We start from the raw sequence: 17,507 nt of genomic DNA, 5'->3' as shown, positions 1-17,507 counted from the left end.
CTTTCCCTAGCAGTTGTCCTTGCCTGGCCTCCACAATGCTCAAATTGATATTTAGCCAGAATCTCCAAGGTGTGACAATTCTGGATCTCAATCTCTCTTCTCTTTCTCCTCTCTTTTCGCATTCCCTGCTCTTTGGTACCCTGTGCTGCACATTCTAATTGCCTCCACCTTACCAAACTATGATCTCTGTCTCCTCAACTTGGGGTGACCATCGGGCTGTTTCTTTTCTCTTCTCTGCCCTGCTATCTGGACATTTTGTCCAGGAAGAAAGCTAGTGTGATTACAGGGCTTACTTTATTTGTTTCCCTTCTCTCAGGGATCACAGTCCTGCACTTCCTGTTGCCCAATGTTTTAAAACATTTTTTTGTATGTTTTTCCCCAGGTTTTTTTTTTTTTTCCCTCACCTGTTTAAAGTGCTAGGGCAAGTCCCTTATCAGTTATTTCTCATAGGTGGAAACAGAAGCCCATCCTGGTTTGATTTTTTTGTTTGTTTGTTTTGTGTTTTATTTGTTTTGCATTTGTTTAGTTCCCTGTTTTAGTACCACGTTTTTGTCAAGACTTTAGCTTTTCCCCTAACGATGCAAATATCATTCACCCTATTTTATACTCACACTGAATGAACTAGTGATTACCACTGGGGAGAGGGAGGGGATGAGGGGCAATATAGAGGTAGGAGAGGGAATAAAAGGTTATTATAGGATTATATGAAATAATCTGTGTGAAACTTTTGGAAATTGTAAAGCATGGTAGAATTTAAAGAATCTTTCATTCAATAATAAATAAATAAATCATTTAAAAACATCGGAAATTCAAACGCTACAGTTTTAATCATTTGACCATAAGCACAGGTGACTGAAAGTAGACTTTCAAAAAGGCTTTCTCAGTAAGTGCAAACCTTTGAAAAAAAAAAAAAATTGCAATTGTATACAGTAGCTCTTTATGTAATTTAACCTGCTTACAAAGCTATTTTCATTTATAGAGTTGTATTGTCTCTACAGTTACCAGTCATTTCTAAGAGCAGAAATGTTTTAAGAATCTGTATTGGCAAGCAGAGTAAACATGCTTTGAAAGGCTCAAAATGCAATATGAGCTATTACTCCACACACTTCTATTCTGCACAAGGGCATCTGTCCTGACAGCTCCATTCTCTCACTGGCTCTTCTACCCTGGCGGCTACTATCGAAGGCCTATTCAAAACAGAGCAGAAGCACTCCATTTGTCACTCCCTGTCTTTGGTATGGGATTCTCTCTAAGGAAATTTGACATCTCCTGTCCCATTTATTTTGATATTTCCTACTTGCAGACAGTTAAAAGACAATACAGGCTTTGGAGTCAAACAGACCTGGGTGTTTCAAGTATTAGCTTCATTACAAGTTATTTGATGTGTCTGACAGTTTTTTTTGTTTGCTTGTTTAAACTCGTCTACAAAATGGGAACACCAGTATTTAACCAGCAGGACAATTGTGGGCATTCGAGGAGGGTCATGTGCCTGGCCCACTGCCTGACACACAGGGCCTCCTCAAAAATTCATAGCTGTGACTGCTGTTACTTTCATCTGCTAGATTCCATCTAAGATGACATTTTGCTCAAATACCACAGATCTGTAAACAAAATTTTGCCTTTGCATTATTGTTAACACTAATTACTACAGCTTAAAGTGCCAGTGAAATGAACAGACACTGATTTTAATGCCCCAGCAGTTACTACCATGTAAGGTTAGAGTATCTAATGCCAAGACAAAGACTAAATCATTAGGCCCAAATCTTCCTTCCCATAATACTATTTTCTTTTTTTGGTGTGAAATTCACTAAAATGAAATTAATCATTTAAAAGTATACAATTCAGTGGTATTTAGTATGTTCACACGGTTATGCAACTACCACCTCTATCTAGTTCCACCATAGTTCCAACACCCCAAGAGAACATCCTGTACCCATCCTCCTCTTCCCCAGCCCCTGGCCACCACCAATTTGCTTTCTGCCTCTATAGATTTACTTATTCTAGATATTTCATATAAATAGAATCATATAACGTGTGGCCTTTTGTGTCTGGCTTCTTTCATTTAACGTATTATTTTTGAGCTTTATCAATGCTGTAGCATGTAGCAGTACTTTACTCTTTTTACAGTAGATTATATTCCATTTTGTGGATGTACTATATTTTGCTTATCAGTTCATTCATTGCTATACATTTGGGTTGTTTCCACCTTTTTTGACCATTGTGAAAAGTGCTGCTCTGAATATTTGTATATATGTATTTGAGTACCTGTTTTCAATTCTTTTGGGTATATACTTATGAGTGGAATTTCTGGGTCATATGGTAATTCTGTATTTAACTTTTGGGGGATGCTTTGGCTTTTTTCTCCAAGGGAAAAGGCACAACCAGAGAAATGGGACCTGAGAATTTATGTGGGCCAGGCAGCCAGTCCAATTTGTGTCTACCCCCTCAGCCAACCCTTGACCTTGTCTTTAACCTCTTCTTACAAGCAGGGAAAGGTGAGTGCTGTGGGTCCCTTATACCCCTGGCCTGTCTCCCGTAGGGCTGTGTCTGGCTGTCCCTGAAAAAACTGTGAGATGGTGCACTGTCTCAAGTCATGAGGCCAATAAGTGCTACAGCTTCCATGACAACATGAATAATGTCCTTTCAGTGGATGGTCCTCATGTCACCTGTGTGAAGAGAACCTCTTACCTTGAGTGCATCAAGGCCATTGTGGTAAGTCACTGCTGCCTAAGAAGAGTGGAAGAAAATCCATACTTTCTCCTTCTTTTTCTGTACTTGTTATAGTTTATTGCTTCAGAACAACTTTCTCCCCCAAGGAACTAGACCACGCTTTAGAGGAGAAAGAAATAAGCTAAAGACTTGAAAGTACAGAGACTATGTGTAGATGAAAATATAGGTGCTCAACATTCATTAATAGTGAAAACAACAATAATAATAATTAAACAACTGATAGAGAAGGATTCAATGAAAATGGCCACAGTAAAGCAAAGCCAGAATTGTACTGAAAGAGAAATCTATAAAGACTCAGAAATAAACAAGAAGCTCTAGTATCACTATTATTACTTAATATTGTTTTTGGAATTTCCTAGTAATGCAATGATATAAAATACATATGAGATAGAAACAAACAAAATATCAATATTTTCAGATGCTTGCACGCCTAGAAAGTACAATGGAATCAAGGGAAATGTTACCATAATTATTAATGAAAAAATTAGTTTGGTAAAAGATAAATATATCACAATTAATGTCATTTTCATATATCAACAGTCACTAGTTGGGGAAAAATAACCCCAAATTGTGATCTCATTTACATTTAAAATGATATACAGAAAAATGTTGCAGGGAAAAAATCATATGAAAGATCCACAAGATTATTATAAATGTAATACAAAAGTCTGAGACAAATGAACAGTACTTATTAATAAATTGAAACATATGCCATATTCCCAGACAGGAAGACTAAACTTCATATATGTGCACATTTTCCCAAAGTTAATTCATAAATTTAATATAATTGTCATCAAAATTATATTATAAAATTTAAAAAGTCAGTAAAATAAGTTTACAATTCTTAAGAAGAAGTATGGGTGAGAATATAAAATAGTATTATGAAAAATAAAATGAGCTGGGGAGTAGCTGAGGCCTGCCCGAAACTATAACATATTTAATAACAGTATTACAAAGAACAGGGTCCTTGGACAGATGTAGAAGATCTGGAAGGGAACAAAATTCAGACATATTCTGAGCTTTCTATACATACATCCATCTAATTATCTACATGATATGATGTAGATGCAAACTATGATGAATGTCCAACACTAAGGCAGTATGGTCCTAGGCTTAATGGTTACATACACATAGATTTAGATATTGTATGATAAGGCATACTTTCCAAACAAATGTCTGAGAAAGGATTCTTTAGTTGGACAACTGGATAGCCATTTAGAAATAAAATCAAATGAGATTTTTAATCCATTTACCAAAATAAACTCCCAGCTTGACTCAATTTGACTAATGTAGATAGATATAAAAAGATAAATCACAGAAGTAGACAAATTTGGAAATGTAAAAATTTTAAGTCTCTGACAAAGGAAAAAAATTAAATCCCTAAGCATACAGAAAAATATATTCACATCAGCTATAACAAAACAGTGTAGTGTAAAAGCTATATAAAAGCTATATAGCTATATAAAGCTATATAAAGATGTCACTTAAATTTATAAGAAACGCTTAAGAATAACAAGCTATAAACTAACTACTCACAGAAATTACAACTAATAGACGATACAAGTAAGGAAGGGAAAATGTTCATCCTTTATAATAATCAAAGGATGCAAATAAAACCACCTTAAGGTAGCAGTTTATATCTCGTAATGTGATAATATTTCTTAATGTTATCTTATTTCTTGCCAGTAGTTTTGCATGAAATTGGTATGCATTGCTATGGGCATTAGAAATTATAAATTTCTACATCATTTCTGAAGAAAAATTTGGAAATATTCAGTAAGGGTCATAAAGATGTACACAAACTTTATTTATTTATTTTCTCTAATTCATTCATATTTATATATGACCTTATGCAATTGTGGGACCTGGTTAAGAGACGTCTGTAAGACTGTTGTCTTTACATCTGATACTGGAACTTGAGGAGGAGGTGGTCAGGAGGGGGGAAAGAGTGAGAACCATCTAGAACCTCAGTCATGAGCTGGAGCCCATGGGGATGGACTGAAACCTGTGACAGTTCTTGTTGCTTCTGACCTTGATGGTGTTCACAAGGCCTAGTGGCCTTCTTGTCTTTTACCTTTATACTAAATCCCTCCTTTTCTTAAATTGGTTTCTGATGCGTGCAACCAACAGAATACTAACCTGATATATGTATGTACATATGTATACATATATCTGAATACACATTGTAAAATATATGTAAGAAAAAATGAGATGGGGTAAAGGGAGGCAAGTATACAGAAATGTAGTATTAAATTTATACAAAGCTAAATTACTTTAAATTAAGAAATGAATAAAAAGCACTATTTACAATAGCCAAGATACAAAAGCAACCTCAGTGTCCATCAGTAGATGAATGGATAAAGAAGATGTGGTGTATATATACAATGGAATATAATGAAATCTTGCCATTTGTGACAACATAGGTGGGCCCAGAGGGTATTATGCTAAGTGAAATAAGTCAGACAGAGAAAGGACAAATGCTGTATGATTTCACTTATATGTGGAATCTAAAAGACAAAATAAATGAACAAATATAACAAAACAGAAACAATCATAGATACAGAGAACAGGTGGTTGCCAGAGGGGAGATGGGTAGGAGGAGGAAAGATATAGGTGGGGGAGATTAAGAGGTACAAACTTCCAGTTGAAAAAAAAAGATTTCCATGAGGAAATGAGGGGTAGGGAATAATCCAACCTCATTTTTGAGAAGAGGCTGTGAAGTTACTGCTTCTCTCAGGGAGGAAGGAATTCTTGGCTGAGAGATCCTTGAAGAGGGAATCCAGACTCAAGGGTGCAAACCATGACTTCTTATGGGTGGAAATATTCTACAACTCATTCACTCAATTCAACATTTATTGGACAACTACTGGCAGTCGGTGCTGGGATTTGGCAGGATAAAACAACACAGTAACATCCCCACCTCTGTGGAGCTTGCATTTCAAAGGGGAGGACAAACAATAAATGAAGGTTTGTCAGATGGCTGATAAGGGCTCAGGAGAGAAACAGAGGGCTTCCAGCATTTATGAGGTGGTAGTTTTAAGAGCACAGTCAGAGAAAGGCTCACTGAGAAGGCTTTTGAGCCAACACTAGGGAGGCGGAGGAGGTCTGAGCCATACCAAGTATCCATGGCGATACTTGTCAAGTGTCCCTGGCAGAGGGTTAGGTGAGTCTTCCTCAGAGGTGAGGGGCTTCATTCATGTTTGGCCTTTTCTCTTTCAGGCAAACAAAGCAGATGCTGTGACCATTGATGGAGGTTTGGTGTTTGAGGCAGGCCTGGCCCCCTACAACCTGAAGCCCGTCGTGGCAGAATTCTACGGGTCAAAAGATGGTGCGTCTTCCGTGGGGACCCAGGTCTCTGTTCTGACACAGCAGCCACAGTGGGAGGCAGGGACTCTGTTGGCATTACACTTGCAGGGAACAAAGCTGCTGGAGTTCTTTAGACTGTGAGAGGCTGTTACCTCTACTAACTCGTGGGGGCTGGGATCTTGGCTGTTTCTGGGAAGCTGTGAACTCTGAGCATCCTGATGGGAATGCTGCTTGTGCTGCTGAGTGAGAGCGGGCATGCTGTCCAGAGTCCACTGCCCGCCCGGTGGGGTCGCCCATCTCTGGAGACACACAGACCTGGACAGCCTCTCCGTGTGCCAAGTCCTCTGTAGGTGCTAGAGAACACAGTTTGAAGAATGGGGTTTGGGGAGTTGAAGAATGGGGTCCCTGCCATACTTGTCCATGAGTGTCACCAGTGTGTGTGTGAGCACGGTCTGTCTCAGTTTGAGTCCAGCTTGCAGGGCCCTGGTGAAACCCTGGAGACGCCCTCCATACCTTCCCCCCACACCTTCATCTTCATGCCCAGGCTGCAGACAGAGAAGGGAGAACAGCCCATGGGGAGAAACAGTAAATCTCAATGACTGGGAGCTGCAGGCCCTGTAATAGCTGGTGCAGAAAAAGAACTCAAGTGTATTGCCTTGAAGAGGGGCAGTTTCCTTTCTTCTGTCAATCAAGGGCCTTTCCCTTTCCTTTTCTGCCTGCTTACCAGGAGATGTTGCAGGTCCTAGGAACCCCCCAAGTTCCACTGCACACACTCTGGAAGGTGAGTGGCAATGACGTGGCATCTTCCTTTGGCCCTTCTTTCTCTGCTCCTTTTCAGATCCACAGACTCACCATTATGTCGTAGCCGTGGTGAAGAAGGGCAGCGATTTCCGGCTGAACCAGCTCCAAGGCAAGAAGTCCTGCCACACAGGCCTGGGATGGTCTGCTGGGTGGAACATCCCCATCGGGATACTTCTTCCCTCTGACTTGGTTGAAGAAGGTAAGCTGGCTGGGACGGGGAGCCCTGAGGCAGGGCTCCTACTCCCAGCACCCACGTGGATCCTATCGGGGCCTTACAATCACTAACAGGCGTACAGGTTTCATAAGCTCCAAGATGGGGACAGCCTGCTTTAAACGTGCGCTGTCTGGGTTTGCTGCACCAGCGAGCCTTGGGAACTGGCAGCTGAGTCTTTCCTTCTCTCAGCAAAGAAACCCCAGTCTCTGAGCTCCTGGCAGCCCCACATTCACGGTAATCCCAGCAGTTTGGCTTGATAAGGGCCATCGTGGAGGCTGATGAGAAAGGGGAACTGCCTTCCAGCTGCCCAGGAAGGCTCGCTGGGGATGATAGCCATACCGCCAGCAGTCAGGCCTCAGTGCTGTGGGTGAGGGCTTGGGATGAAGGCAAGAGGGGATGAGTGGACCGGAGCTATGATATTTTTGTGTACTCCAGTCTCTTGTTCAGTTCCAATGAGCCATGGTGAGCCTAGGGTGCCTTTTCAGCCCCTGAAAGATGACAGCCAAATTTTCTGTGCTCTGCAAAAGTGTGTCTTTTTGAGCCCTGCCCACTCTGTAGCATTTATGTTTCACCTGTGTTTGGGGCTGCAGAGGTCAGATGGGGTGCTGCAGCCTGGGCCACAGCTCTGGCCATGTTTGCCCTTTCTTGGGGTTCATGCTTGCCCCGGTGTCAGACGCTGTGGGACGTCTGTCGGCGGTTATGATGCGGCAGTTGGCACACCCCCGCGCCCATGAGGCAAGTTAATCCAACCCCCTCCCATGAGTTCCTAGAAGAGGGATCCCCGGGAGCCACCACAGACCCTGGATCAGGGGTGGGTGGGACCACGTCCTGAGTTAAGGAAGGGCTGTCGGGGGTTCCTGCGTGTTTAGAGTCCTGCGGCCTCCCCCACCACCCCCGAGCCTCCGTGTTGGTGAGCTAACCAGGTGAGTGGTGCTGGGGCTGCAGCTTGGGTCAGTGCAGCTCAGCAGCTTTCGCACCCTGCAGGGGACAGGCTGGGAAGCTTCTCCTGGGCTGGAGCCCCGGGCCCACGCGTGAGCCATCCACGCCCTCAGACCCGGGCACTTTCGGCCACCTCTGCACACCCACTTCCTCATGACAGTCCCGGGCAGTGCATGCAGACCTCTGGGCTCTCACATACGGACACACACACACACACACACACACACACACACACACACACACACGCATGCACGACCAAGGGGCCCCGCCAGGTTATGCCCTGAGGTCCGTGTGTCTCCGTGTTGAGCAGCAGCGGCTAAGTTCTTCGCGGGCAGCTGCGTCCCCTGTGCGGATCAGACGGCTTTCCCCAAACTGTGCCAACTGTGTGCGGGGAAGGGGATGGACAAGTGCGCCTGCAACTCCCACGAACCGTATTTCGGCTACTCAGGGGCCTTCAAGTGAGTGGGGCCCCCTTGCTCCTCTTCCTCACTCTGATAATGGGGAAACTAAGGCACAGGGAGTGGACGGGGCCTGCCCCAGACCACCTAGAGTGTTGGTGTGAAACACAGGGTCTCAAGTGCCTCCCACAGCCCACCCTCGTTCCTGCCCGTCCTGAGGGGCAGTCTTCTGAGAGGCAGCCCCGCTCGTCTCCCCAGATGGAGGGGTCTGGACCAGGGAGGTCTCTGGGATCCATGGACACAGGCTTGGACTCCCAGCTGGGCCAAGGGCTGGGAGCCCTCCCCCACACCAGCTGCTTCTCTCTGCCTGAGCATCTCCCCACCTGCCTCTCAGCCCCCTGCCTGCAGGCACCTCTCCATACTCCATGCCCTGCAAGAGACATAGCTACTGCTCAAAACCAGAGCAAAACTGGCCGGGAGTCCAAGGCTGTCTAGAGTTTTTATCCTCTATGTAAAAGGCTTTAAACCTTTTTTTTTTTTTTAATCTGTTGCTTTTGACTGCCTTCGAAGAGGAAGGTGGTGGGTCCCTCTTTTGCATCCTCCCTCCCCAGAGTTGCCTGGGATGTAGCTTAGGGGGCTCCTGCTTGCTTCAGACCTGGGCTTGGCTGTGGCTATTCAAAGGGTCTTCAGACAGGGCCATCACCTCTGTGAGGACAGACTAAAGCCTGGGAAACTGTGGGTGAAGCCCTGTGAGCCAGTGGCTGGGGCAGAGCCTGGGGAGGGGTGTACTGGGGGAGGGGCGAGACTGTGCTGTGGACAGTGCCTGACCACAGCTGTCCTGGTCCTCAGGTGTCTTCAGGACAGTGTGGGGGACGTGAGCTTCGTGAGGCACATGACGGTGTTTGGTAAGTGCCGGACGGAGGAAGAATCCTGTGGGCCACCCTCTGGCCAGAGGAACTCATTCCTTCCTGAGCCGCCTTACATCTAGAGATGGGTGGTGCTAAGATCTTAATGAAATAGGAGAGTTTCTGTATAAAAAACACTTCCACTATTTGTACTTTGTTTAGTGCTCAGTTTGTTCAGTCTATAAATCTACCAAACAAATCTGAGCATTTAAGCATTACTTACCAACTAATAAAACAAGTTTTAACAATCAGATTCTCTTAGTCCCTGGAATACCAGTTTCAGATCTAATTACTTTCTCCTGAATGCTTCCTTATAAAGGGCTCCTAAATGCTTTAATCACCTTAAACAAACACAGATTATTATAATGATTTCAGAACTTATTAGCACATCTATAATTAAATCTGTTGCAAAAGCATTACTACCATGGACAAAGATGTATTTCTATGTTAAAAAAAAAAAAACCTTCCAGAGTTTTGGGCAGTTTATCAGAAACAAACAAACAAAATAATATTTCAGACAACTTCAGTTTACAGATTCTGGGTTTTATAACCAATTAAATTTCTATTAGATACAAAACACACTTGTATCACTTAGGATGTTTAAACAAGAGATGTGTATTCTATGCTAGGTTCATTTTTTAAAATGTGTCTGCCACCTCAAGGAGAATTTTGAGCCCTCACTTTTTCCAGGGGCCTTGGTTCCTCGCAGCCTGGTATCTTTCCCTGACATGGAGCAGAAGTGTAGTGGCTTTGTTCCCTTGCTCAGCTGTTCACAATTTACTGTCCCCTCATTATCACACATTGACCTGGTTTGCTAGCATTTTGGCAATTCATGTGTATCTTATCATCAATAATTTTAAGTAGTGGTGTCATCTATGGGTTTTGTCTTCCAGAACCAAGTTGTTCCCGATAGCCGTCATTGTTATTTCCTCTGGCTGCTCAAGTTGGCACAGTTAGGCCAATGGGTAGCATCTTCTAATGCTCACCCTGGAGAACTGAAAACATCCTCACTTTCTGAAAACAACCAATTGTCTGAGACCATCCCAATTTCCCTTTGCTGAAAGTCACATGTCCACTATTATACAAGATCCCTCATTGTCTTTTAAGCAGAAGTTTCTGAGTTTCATTGTCCTAGCTTGCGCTGTGTCAGCCACAGACTAACTCAGACTTTGATGAGTTCCCTTAAGCCTCTTAGCCTCAGTCTCCTCATCTCTAGAATGGGATAATCTGGATAATCTACCAGCCTCCCCCAGTTGTTATGAGGATTAAACGAGACAGAGCATGGAGAGCCTTCAGGTCAGTCTTTGGTGTGCTGTGAGCTCTCAGAAAACATTTGCTGTCACCATCCTTGTTAGCAGAACCTTGGGCCGAGCATGCCTCCCAGCCCTGGGTCTCTCTGCAGTGAGAACGTGTCATTTCATCTCCTGAGGGCTCAGCATCCTCACCTGTATAAAATGTATTTGGAAAAGATTCTGTTTTAGTCCTCCTCGGGCTGTTAAAAAGTGATTAAAGAAGACAGTTTAGGTGATACAAACTTCAACACTTCTTGAAGCGGGCAGTCTCCATTCAGAGAACTGCAAAATAGGGCAGAAGGCAGGAAGCCTTGATAGGATAAAGAACAACGAAGAGAAAAATAGATAATACCTGATTGGCTGGGGCCACTTCTCCAAGGGTGAGAAGGAAGAAGGAAGGAAGTATAGACCCAGACTTGGCTTGGCACTGGGGGCCTGGCTGACTGGATAGACTGCGTTTCTGGTCAAGCAGAACATTTACAGGCACAGGAAGTTTCGGTGGTGACGTGGCATCCCACGCAGGAGCGGCTCCATCTTGGGCTTAGAAAGTTATTTCAACAAATCCCCAAACAATCTGGGATACAGGGAGGGGCAGGGACCACACCTCCTTCTCTGCCTGCCGTCGGCTCACGTGGGCTTCCCTCCACAGAGAACCTGGCTAACAAGGCTGACAGGGACGAGTATGAGCTGCTCTGCAGGGACAACACCCGGGGGCCTGTGGATGAGTACGAGAGGTGCCACCTGGCCCGGGTCCCTTCCCACGCCGTCGTGGCCCGAAGCATGGGCGGCAAGGAGGACTTGATCTGGGAGCTTCTCAACCTGGCCCAGGTAGCCCCACCCACCATCCTCCCCTCCTGCGTAGGGGTCCCTGCTTGGATTTGGGGCACTCTCCTTCACTCCCTTCTAGCCACTGTGGAAGTCGTGGGTGTCCAGCACAGCGGGAACCATGCCACATGGCCTCCGCTTCACTGATAAGCACTCGGTCTGGATACGTGATGGGCAGCAGTGGCCATAAAACTCCCTCCCTTGGCATCATCAACGCCATGGGCCAAAGACTCCACAGAAGCCCCTTGTTGCCCCATTTTATTCTTCTCAGTTGTAAAGAGGTCCTCAGGCTACAATGCAGGTGCCATTCCTCCATGAGGTGCTCCCCTCTTATCCCATTGGTGGGGACCCCTCAGCGGCAGGTTCCTGGCCGTGAGCATTCTGTGTCCTGCGCTGGTGGCCCTCTCTCCCAGCCCGCCCTCATCCGGTCACCTGTCCCATCTCTGTCAGCACCCTCTGCTCAGCACTGGGTGGTCAGAGATGAACTAGACACAGATCTGCCCTTGGGTCACTCACAGACGACTGTGGAAGATACAGTGAGCACATTATACACACAATCACCAGAGGGCACAACCTTGGGGACATGGACTATGTACTTTGAAGGGACTGATTTGCAGGGCTTATCTGGAAAGGTTCCTGGGCCCCGGGGTAAGCTGTGGGCACCCCAAGGAAATGTGGGGTTTGCCAGAGAAGGCAACATGCAGAGCCACTGCAAAAGCAAAAAGCAGACAGACGTCGCAAAGAGCATGTGGGTAGGTGTTACCGTCAGCTACCATCAGGAATGGCTTTGGGCCAGTCAGCAGGAGTTATATGCAAAGGGCCCTTCGTTTTTTGGGGGGCCAGAAAGAGGAAGGGACTGCTTGAAGGCCTTCAGTGGCAGGCTTGGGGTGGCAGACGCGCCCAGGACTTCTGATCTCCAGGCTTGATGGTCCTGGATCAGCACCCACTCCAGGATGAAGCCCACCGGAGCCACTTGGGGCAATCAGATGACCAGTAACAAGGCCACCATCACTGGCTGCCCCATGGGAATGCAGCATAGGAGAGGGGCAGCTGCCTGGCCCATGGTGACCATTACCCTTTATGCAGACCTGGGGGCAGCCCCTGGCAGTCTCCCTGAGGCCCACAAAGCAGACAAGCTGGGATTTGCTGGAGAAGATTTGAGAACCCCATGAGCCACAGGGACTTTGGAGGGCCTTGGCATGGTCTTTACTCTCAGGCACTCATATTTCTCTCGCTTTCTGCTCTCCTTGTCTGGTTTGGGGTTTGTTTATCCTTTACTTCCTTATGCTAGCCTCCTTCCTTCACCGTTTCTTTTATCCTTTGAACAGGAGAATTTTGGAAAAGACAAGTCAACAGAATTCCAGCTCTTTGGCTCTCCTCATGGAAAGGACCTGCTGTTTACCGACGCCGCCCTTGGGTTTTTAAGAGTCCCACCTAAGATGGATGCCAAGCTATACCTGGGATACGAGTATTTTTCTGCCATCCAGCATCTAATGAGTGGTGTGTAAGGTCCTGGGGGGGACCTGGAGAGCTTGGGCGTGGGGCAGGGTGTGGCCATGGAGGTTTTCCTGGTGCCCGCAAGCCTCACTTCACCCAACCTTCACTGGGCTGCAGGGCCCAAGGGAGCTACCACCTGCATTGGGTTCATGCAAGGATTTTCTGCTGAGCTGCGGAAAAGGCCTGAATTAGGGGGTCACAAAAGGCTTTGAAAGACCTTCAGATTATAGGCAACTTGAAGTAATGATGGTCCTGGCTCCCTTGTGTGAACCAGGGTTGCCCCACTCTGCAGTAGGTCTGTTTGACAGGGAAAATAGCCCATCCTAAACTGCAGTGGGAACACAGCCTCTGCCACCATCAGGAGCACAGCTAGAATTTCAGAGGGTTTTAATCCAGTGCCTGCTTTCCTTTGGATCCCCATGGTTTATTTCTTCCTTCCTTCCTTCTTTCCTTTTTTTTTTTTTATCCCCTTCATTTAGTTAACCAGTAGTTATGGAGCATCTATCAAAGCCACTGAGATTGATGTGGGCGTCAGAGCAAGCAGACCCACCCAGAACAAATGACACTGGCTTCCAACTGGGGGATGCTCCATGGGTGGGAGAACCCTGTCCTGGAAGAGAAAACCCCAGAAGGCCCTGAGCTGGGCTGGTGCTCAGAGAGGCCTCCCCTGGGGTGGAGGCGTCTGAGTAGGGGAGGTCAGGAGGGTGCTGGCTCTGCCTTCACTGCTGTTTCTGGGGACCGAGTTCGCCATTTCTCCTGGGAGGTGATAGGCAGCAATGAGCGGTGACATGGGCATGAGACACTGCTGCCAACTCTGCTGTTGGGCAGCTGCTCAGAAGACAGTGGCGCTAACCGCCCCCCTCCCCTCCCCCGTCTGGGGGCTTCCTTTGGATCCCTGGCTCTTCTCCACCAGACCTAGGGACAGAAGACCCCCAGAGGGTGATGTGGTGCGCAGTGGGCCAGCACGAGAAGGCCAAGTGTGACGAGTGGAGCGCCCTGAGCGGTGGCATCTTGAAGTGCACCGCGGAGGAGACCACCGAGGGCTGCATCGCCGCCGTCGCGGTAAGGAGGGCCCCGCTCCTGCAGTTGGGCTCTGACACCCAGACACGCGGCGCTTCTGCGAGTCTGGCGGTGAAGCCCCCTTCGCAGATGTCTTCCCATCAGCTGTGAGGCTGAGACGCACCTGTTACTGTGCTGCCTTCCCCCACCCCCCACCCCCAACTCTCCATAGCCCCACCCCGCTGCTCCCACAGGCCCCTCCCGCTCGGGGCAGGCGGAAACACAGAGCAGCCCAGGACCCAGACTCCTTAGGAGCTCAGCTCTGGAGCCCAGGGAGCTCTGAGGGGTCCTGCCTAGGAAGCTGGGTGACACCCCAGGGTGTGGTCAGGACCCCTGTGGATTGGGAAAGCAAATCAACCTTTTCAGTTCTCTGGACAGGTTCAGTTTTTTTTCTGGTGATAAAATTATTACATGCTGGAAGAGAAATGAAAAATAAATGATATCATTTACAACTTCATAACTTAGAAATCAGCACCACATAATTTCTGAGTAATGATGTTGTGTTGGTATCAATCGTCCATTTTCTCTATGAGCAGACAATATTTTTGAGATTAGAAAAAAATACATTTATAAATAAAAGATTGAAAAAATGACAAACTTAGGAGACTACAATTTTTCTTAAGAAAGAAGATCTAATTTTGGTAAATGTCCCTGGGACCAACTTCTAAGATTAAAGTCTTGCTATTTATACAGTCTCCTAAATTTGTCAATTATAAGAATTAAATGAATTTGAGCACTTGTAACATTGCCTGGCATATAATAAGCAGTCTATAAATGTTAACAGTTGTTATTATGATTTCAATTCTTGAGCACAATTGGTGCACTTTCTTAGGTAATGAAGTATTCATTTAAACTGTTTTTAATGGCTGCATAATAGTCCACCAAATATTTATTCAACCAATTTCTAAATGTCTATATCTGAATGATTTCCAAATCCTTTGCTGTTATAAATAATATGGGATTGAAGATTTTTGTTCTATACCCATCAATATTTCTAAGTATATCTTTAATATTAATGACAGTGAATATGTCTGGAGTTACTTACTATGTGCCATGCATATGTATGAGCTCTTAACTTGTATTAACTCATTTATTCCTCATAATGAGCCTATGAGGTAGATTTTTCACCCATTTTGTGGATGAAAAAAATGTACCTAGAATAGTATTTAAGGATGTGTCCTTTGGATTAGTCAGATCCTGGAGGCTGACACATTCCATAGTGGTTATGAGCAGAAGCTAAGGAATTAAACTACCTAAGTCTTAGTGACCATCTATTGGATAAATTACTTAGCTTCTCTCTGCTTCAGTTAACTAAGGTATAAAAGGGGGAGAATTATAGTACCTACCTTACTGGGTTCTGTGAGGGAGTACATGAGGAAATCATTGTAAAGTGTTTAGAAAAGGGCCTGGCACATAGTAGGGGCTTGATAAGCTTTTGCTTCTATAGTTACTACTGTTTTAAGATAGATTTCTAGAAGAGCAATTAACAGGGGAAGAGCAAAGAGTGCCTGTGTCTGTGTGTTTGTTTCTTGATGACCTTATCTATGAATATAAGTATGCATTTTTTGTCTCTGTTGTTGGAAAAGTTCATTGATTAAAATCATAAGTTAATTATTAATGAATTATTAATTAGAGTAGAGTACTAATGGGGTTATAAGAACAGAATTGAACTATGCCATGCGGAAGAAAACGTGTTCCATAGAAACAGATTAGACACATACTCTGAGTCTGATTGTCGAGTGAGTGACAATGGTCACAAAGAAAGTGTAGTGATGGCACGTCCAGTACTCAGAACGGGGTCTCATGCGAGGGCACAGAGATGACCAGGGAGCATGACCTGGGTTGGGTGCTTGCTTCTGGGTTAACAGGCTAAAGGCACGTCCAGTTTTCTAAACCCTGTGTTTATGTGGCAGAAGCTCTGGGTCATACACCATTTGGTTTATCACAAGGACGTGTGACATGAAGCCAATGAGATGGAAACCTCTGAGGGTGAGACAGGATAACAGCCTCACTGTTGTGCTATTGGTTTATTTCTTAACTTCAGAAAGGAGAGGCTGATGCCATGAGCTTGGATGGTGGCTTCATCTACACAGCGGGCAAATGTGGTCTGGTGCCTGTCCTGGCAGAGAACTACTGTAAGTGGAGGGGAGGGTCTCTGTGTTTTCTTCCCTCTGGGCTATGGACACAGAAAGGTGAGGAAATAATTTAGTTCAGTGCGGAGATAACAATAGATGTTATCTGGAGTGTAGGGAGCTAGTAGATAACATCTATCTTCCCCAGAGTCAGAACCAGTTAAGATATAGATGCGGAACTTAGGCAGAAGAAATCAAAATAAAACCTTTATTACTGAAAGAGTGATATTGGAGGGCATGGCATAGAGCTATCCATGGGGCTTGTCAAATTGTCCTTGAGTTAGAGTCACCCACCAATTCAGGAGGACAGGTCTGCTGGCAGACCACATGCTGAGGGCAGAGGGAAAACACATTCTGTCATAGATGAGATCGAAACCACCCTCTCCCCATTCTCTTCAACAAAGAAAGAGCCACAGGTGCCTAGATCCTTTGGCCAAATTTACTAATCCAAAATTAGCTCACCCAAGCTGCACTGGGACATTGAGGGATGGGGTCACAAGGTCATGGTCTTTGTGGGGATCCATCCACCTGGAAAAATACAGCCAGGGGAAAAGAGGATTTCACCACTATTTGTTAAATGCCTCATCTGCTATGCAGTGAGTGAGAAACCATATGTTATTCTTCAAAACAAAACAACTCTATGAAGTAAATAGTGGTATCTCCATTTTACTAAGGCTTGGGGAAGTTGAATGATGTGTCCAAGGTAGAATAAAGACTGCAACCAGGTCTTTCTGAACCATGGGCTGGATCCTTCCCCTCCAACACAGCATGACTACAAGGATTGTCTACACAGCCCAGAGCTCTGAAGGGAAGAATGTCCGTATGCCTAGAATCACACAGCAAATCGAAAGGATCTCTGTCAAGGTCTTCAGTGGCTTCTGTTCCCCACCCCACCCCCTTCAATGGGCATCTCATTTTCTTTCTCTGTAATTCTCCGAATGTTGGGCATGTTCTGGGACGGAACCTAATGTTCCAGTGGCAAAGGTCAGGAGAGAGGAGGTGAAATAGGACTGCAGGATCTAGGCTTGTTGATGGCCAATGATAAACTGCTTCACTAGCGTTTCTCATTTTATTCTTGACTATTGAGACTGAGAAAGTCAGGACTTGAGTAATGTGAGAATTTAATGACCTGTACCTCAATTCTTTTTCTTTTTAGTGTCTCAAGATGGCAAAGAGCAGCTTGGGTCTAAGTGTGTGAACACACCTGTGGAAGGTGAGTCAGAATCAGTAACACTGGGGCTCAAAGGTAAAGGCCTGGGCTTCCCTGGTGGCGCAGTGGTTGAGAGTCCGCCTGCCGATGCAGGGGACACGGGTTCGTACCCTGGTCTGGGAAGATTCCACATGCCGCGGAGCAGCTGGGCCCGTGAGCCATGGCCACTGAGCCTGTGCGTCCGGAGCCTGTGCTCCGC

General features: G+C 45.6%; 1 protein-coding gene across 2 annotated transcripts in view; it reads left to right on the top strand.

Moving 5' to 3' along the window:
- LOC103090671 (inhibitor of carbonic anhydrase) overlaps positions 1 to 17,507 on the top strand; it is a 41,263-nt gene that overhangs the window by 7,265 nt on the left and 16,491 nt on the right. The window contains exons 2-11 of one of the 2 annotated variants that reach the window (XM_007457560.1): positions 2,540 to 2,712; positions 5,950 to 6,058; positions 6,875 to 7,036; positions 8,301 to 8,448; positions 9,238 to 9,293; positions 11,235 to 11,413; positions 12,739 to 12,910; positions 13,821 to 13,969; positions 16,011 to 16,101; positions 17,255 to 17,311. In XM_007457560.1, coding sequence (XP_007457622.1) covers positions 2,540 to 2,712; positions 5,950 to 6,058; positions 6,875 to 7,036; positions 8,301 to 8,448; positions 9,238 to 9,293; positions 11,235 to 11,413; positions 12,739 to 12,910; positions 13,821 to 13,969; positions 16,011 to 16,101; positions 17,255 to 17,311 — 1,296 coding nt within the window. The remainder of the gene's footprint in view (positions 1 to 2,539; positions 2,713 to 5,949; positions 6,059 to 6,874; positions 7,037 to 8,300; positions 8,449 to 9,237; positions 9,294 to 11,234; positions 11,414 to 12,738; positions 12,911 to 13,820; positions 13,970 to 16,010; positions 16,102 to 17,254; positions 17,312 to 17,507) is intronic. The other variant, XM_007457561.1, reaches the window with a different exon arrangement.

The sequence above is a fragment of the Lipotes vexillifer genome, unplaced genomic scaffold (assembly GCF_000442215.2).
Source record: "Lipotes vexillifer unplaced genomic scaffold, Lipotes_vexillifer_v1.1 scaffold86, whole genome shotgun sequence".
Classification (NCBI taxonomy): Eukaryota; Metazoa; Chordata; class Mammalia; order Artiodactyla; family Lipotidae; genus Lipotes; species Lipotes vexillifer.
The sequence above is the reverse complement of the archived record's forward strand: the minus strand, read 5'-3'. Positions and strand labels throughout refer to the sequence as shown.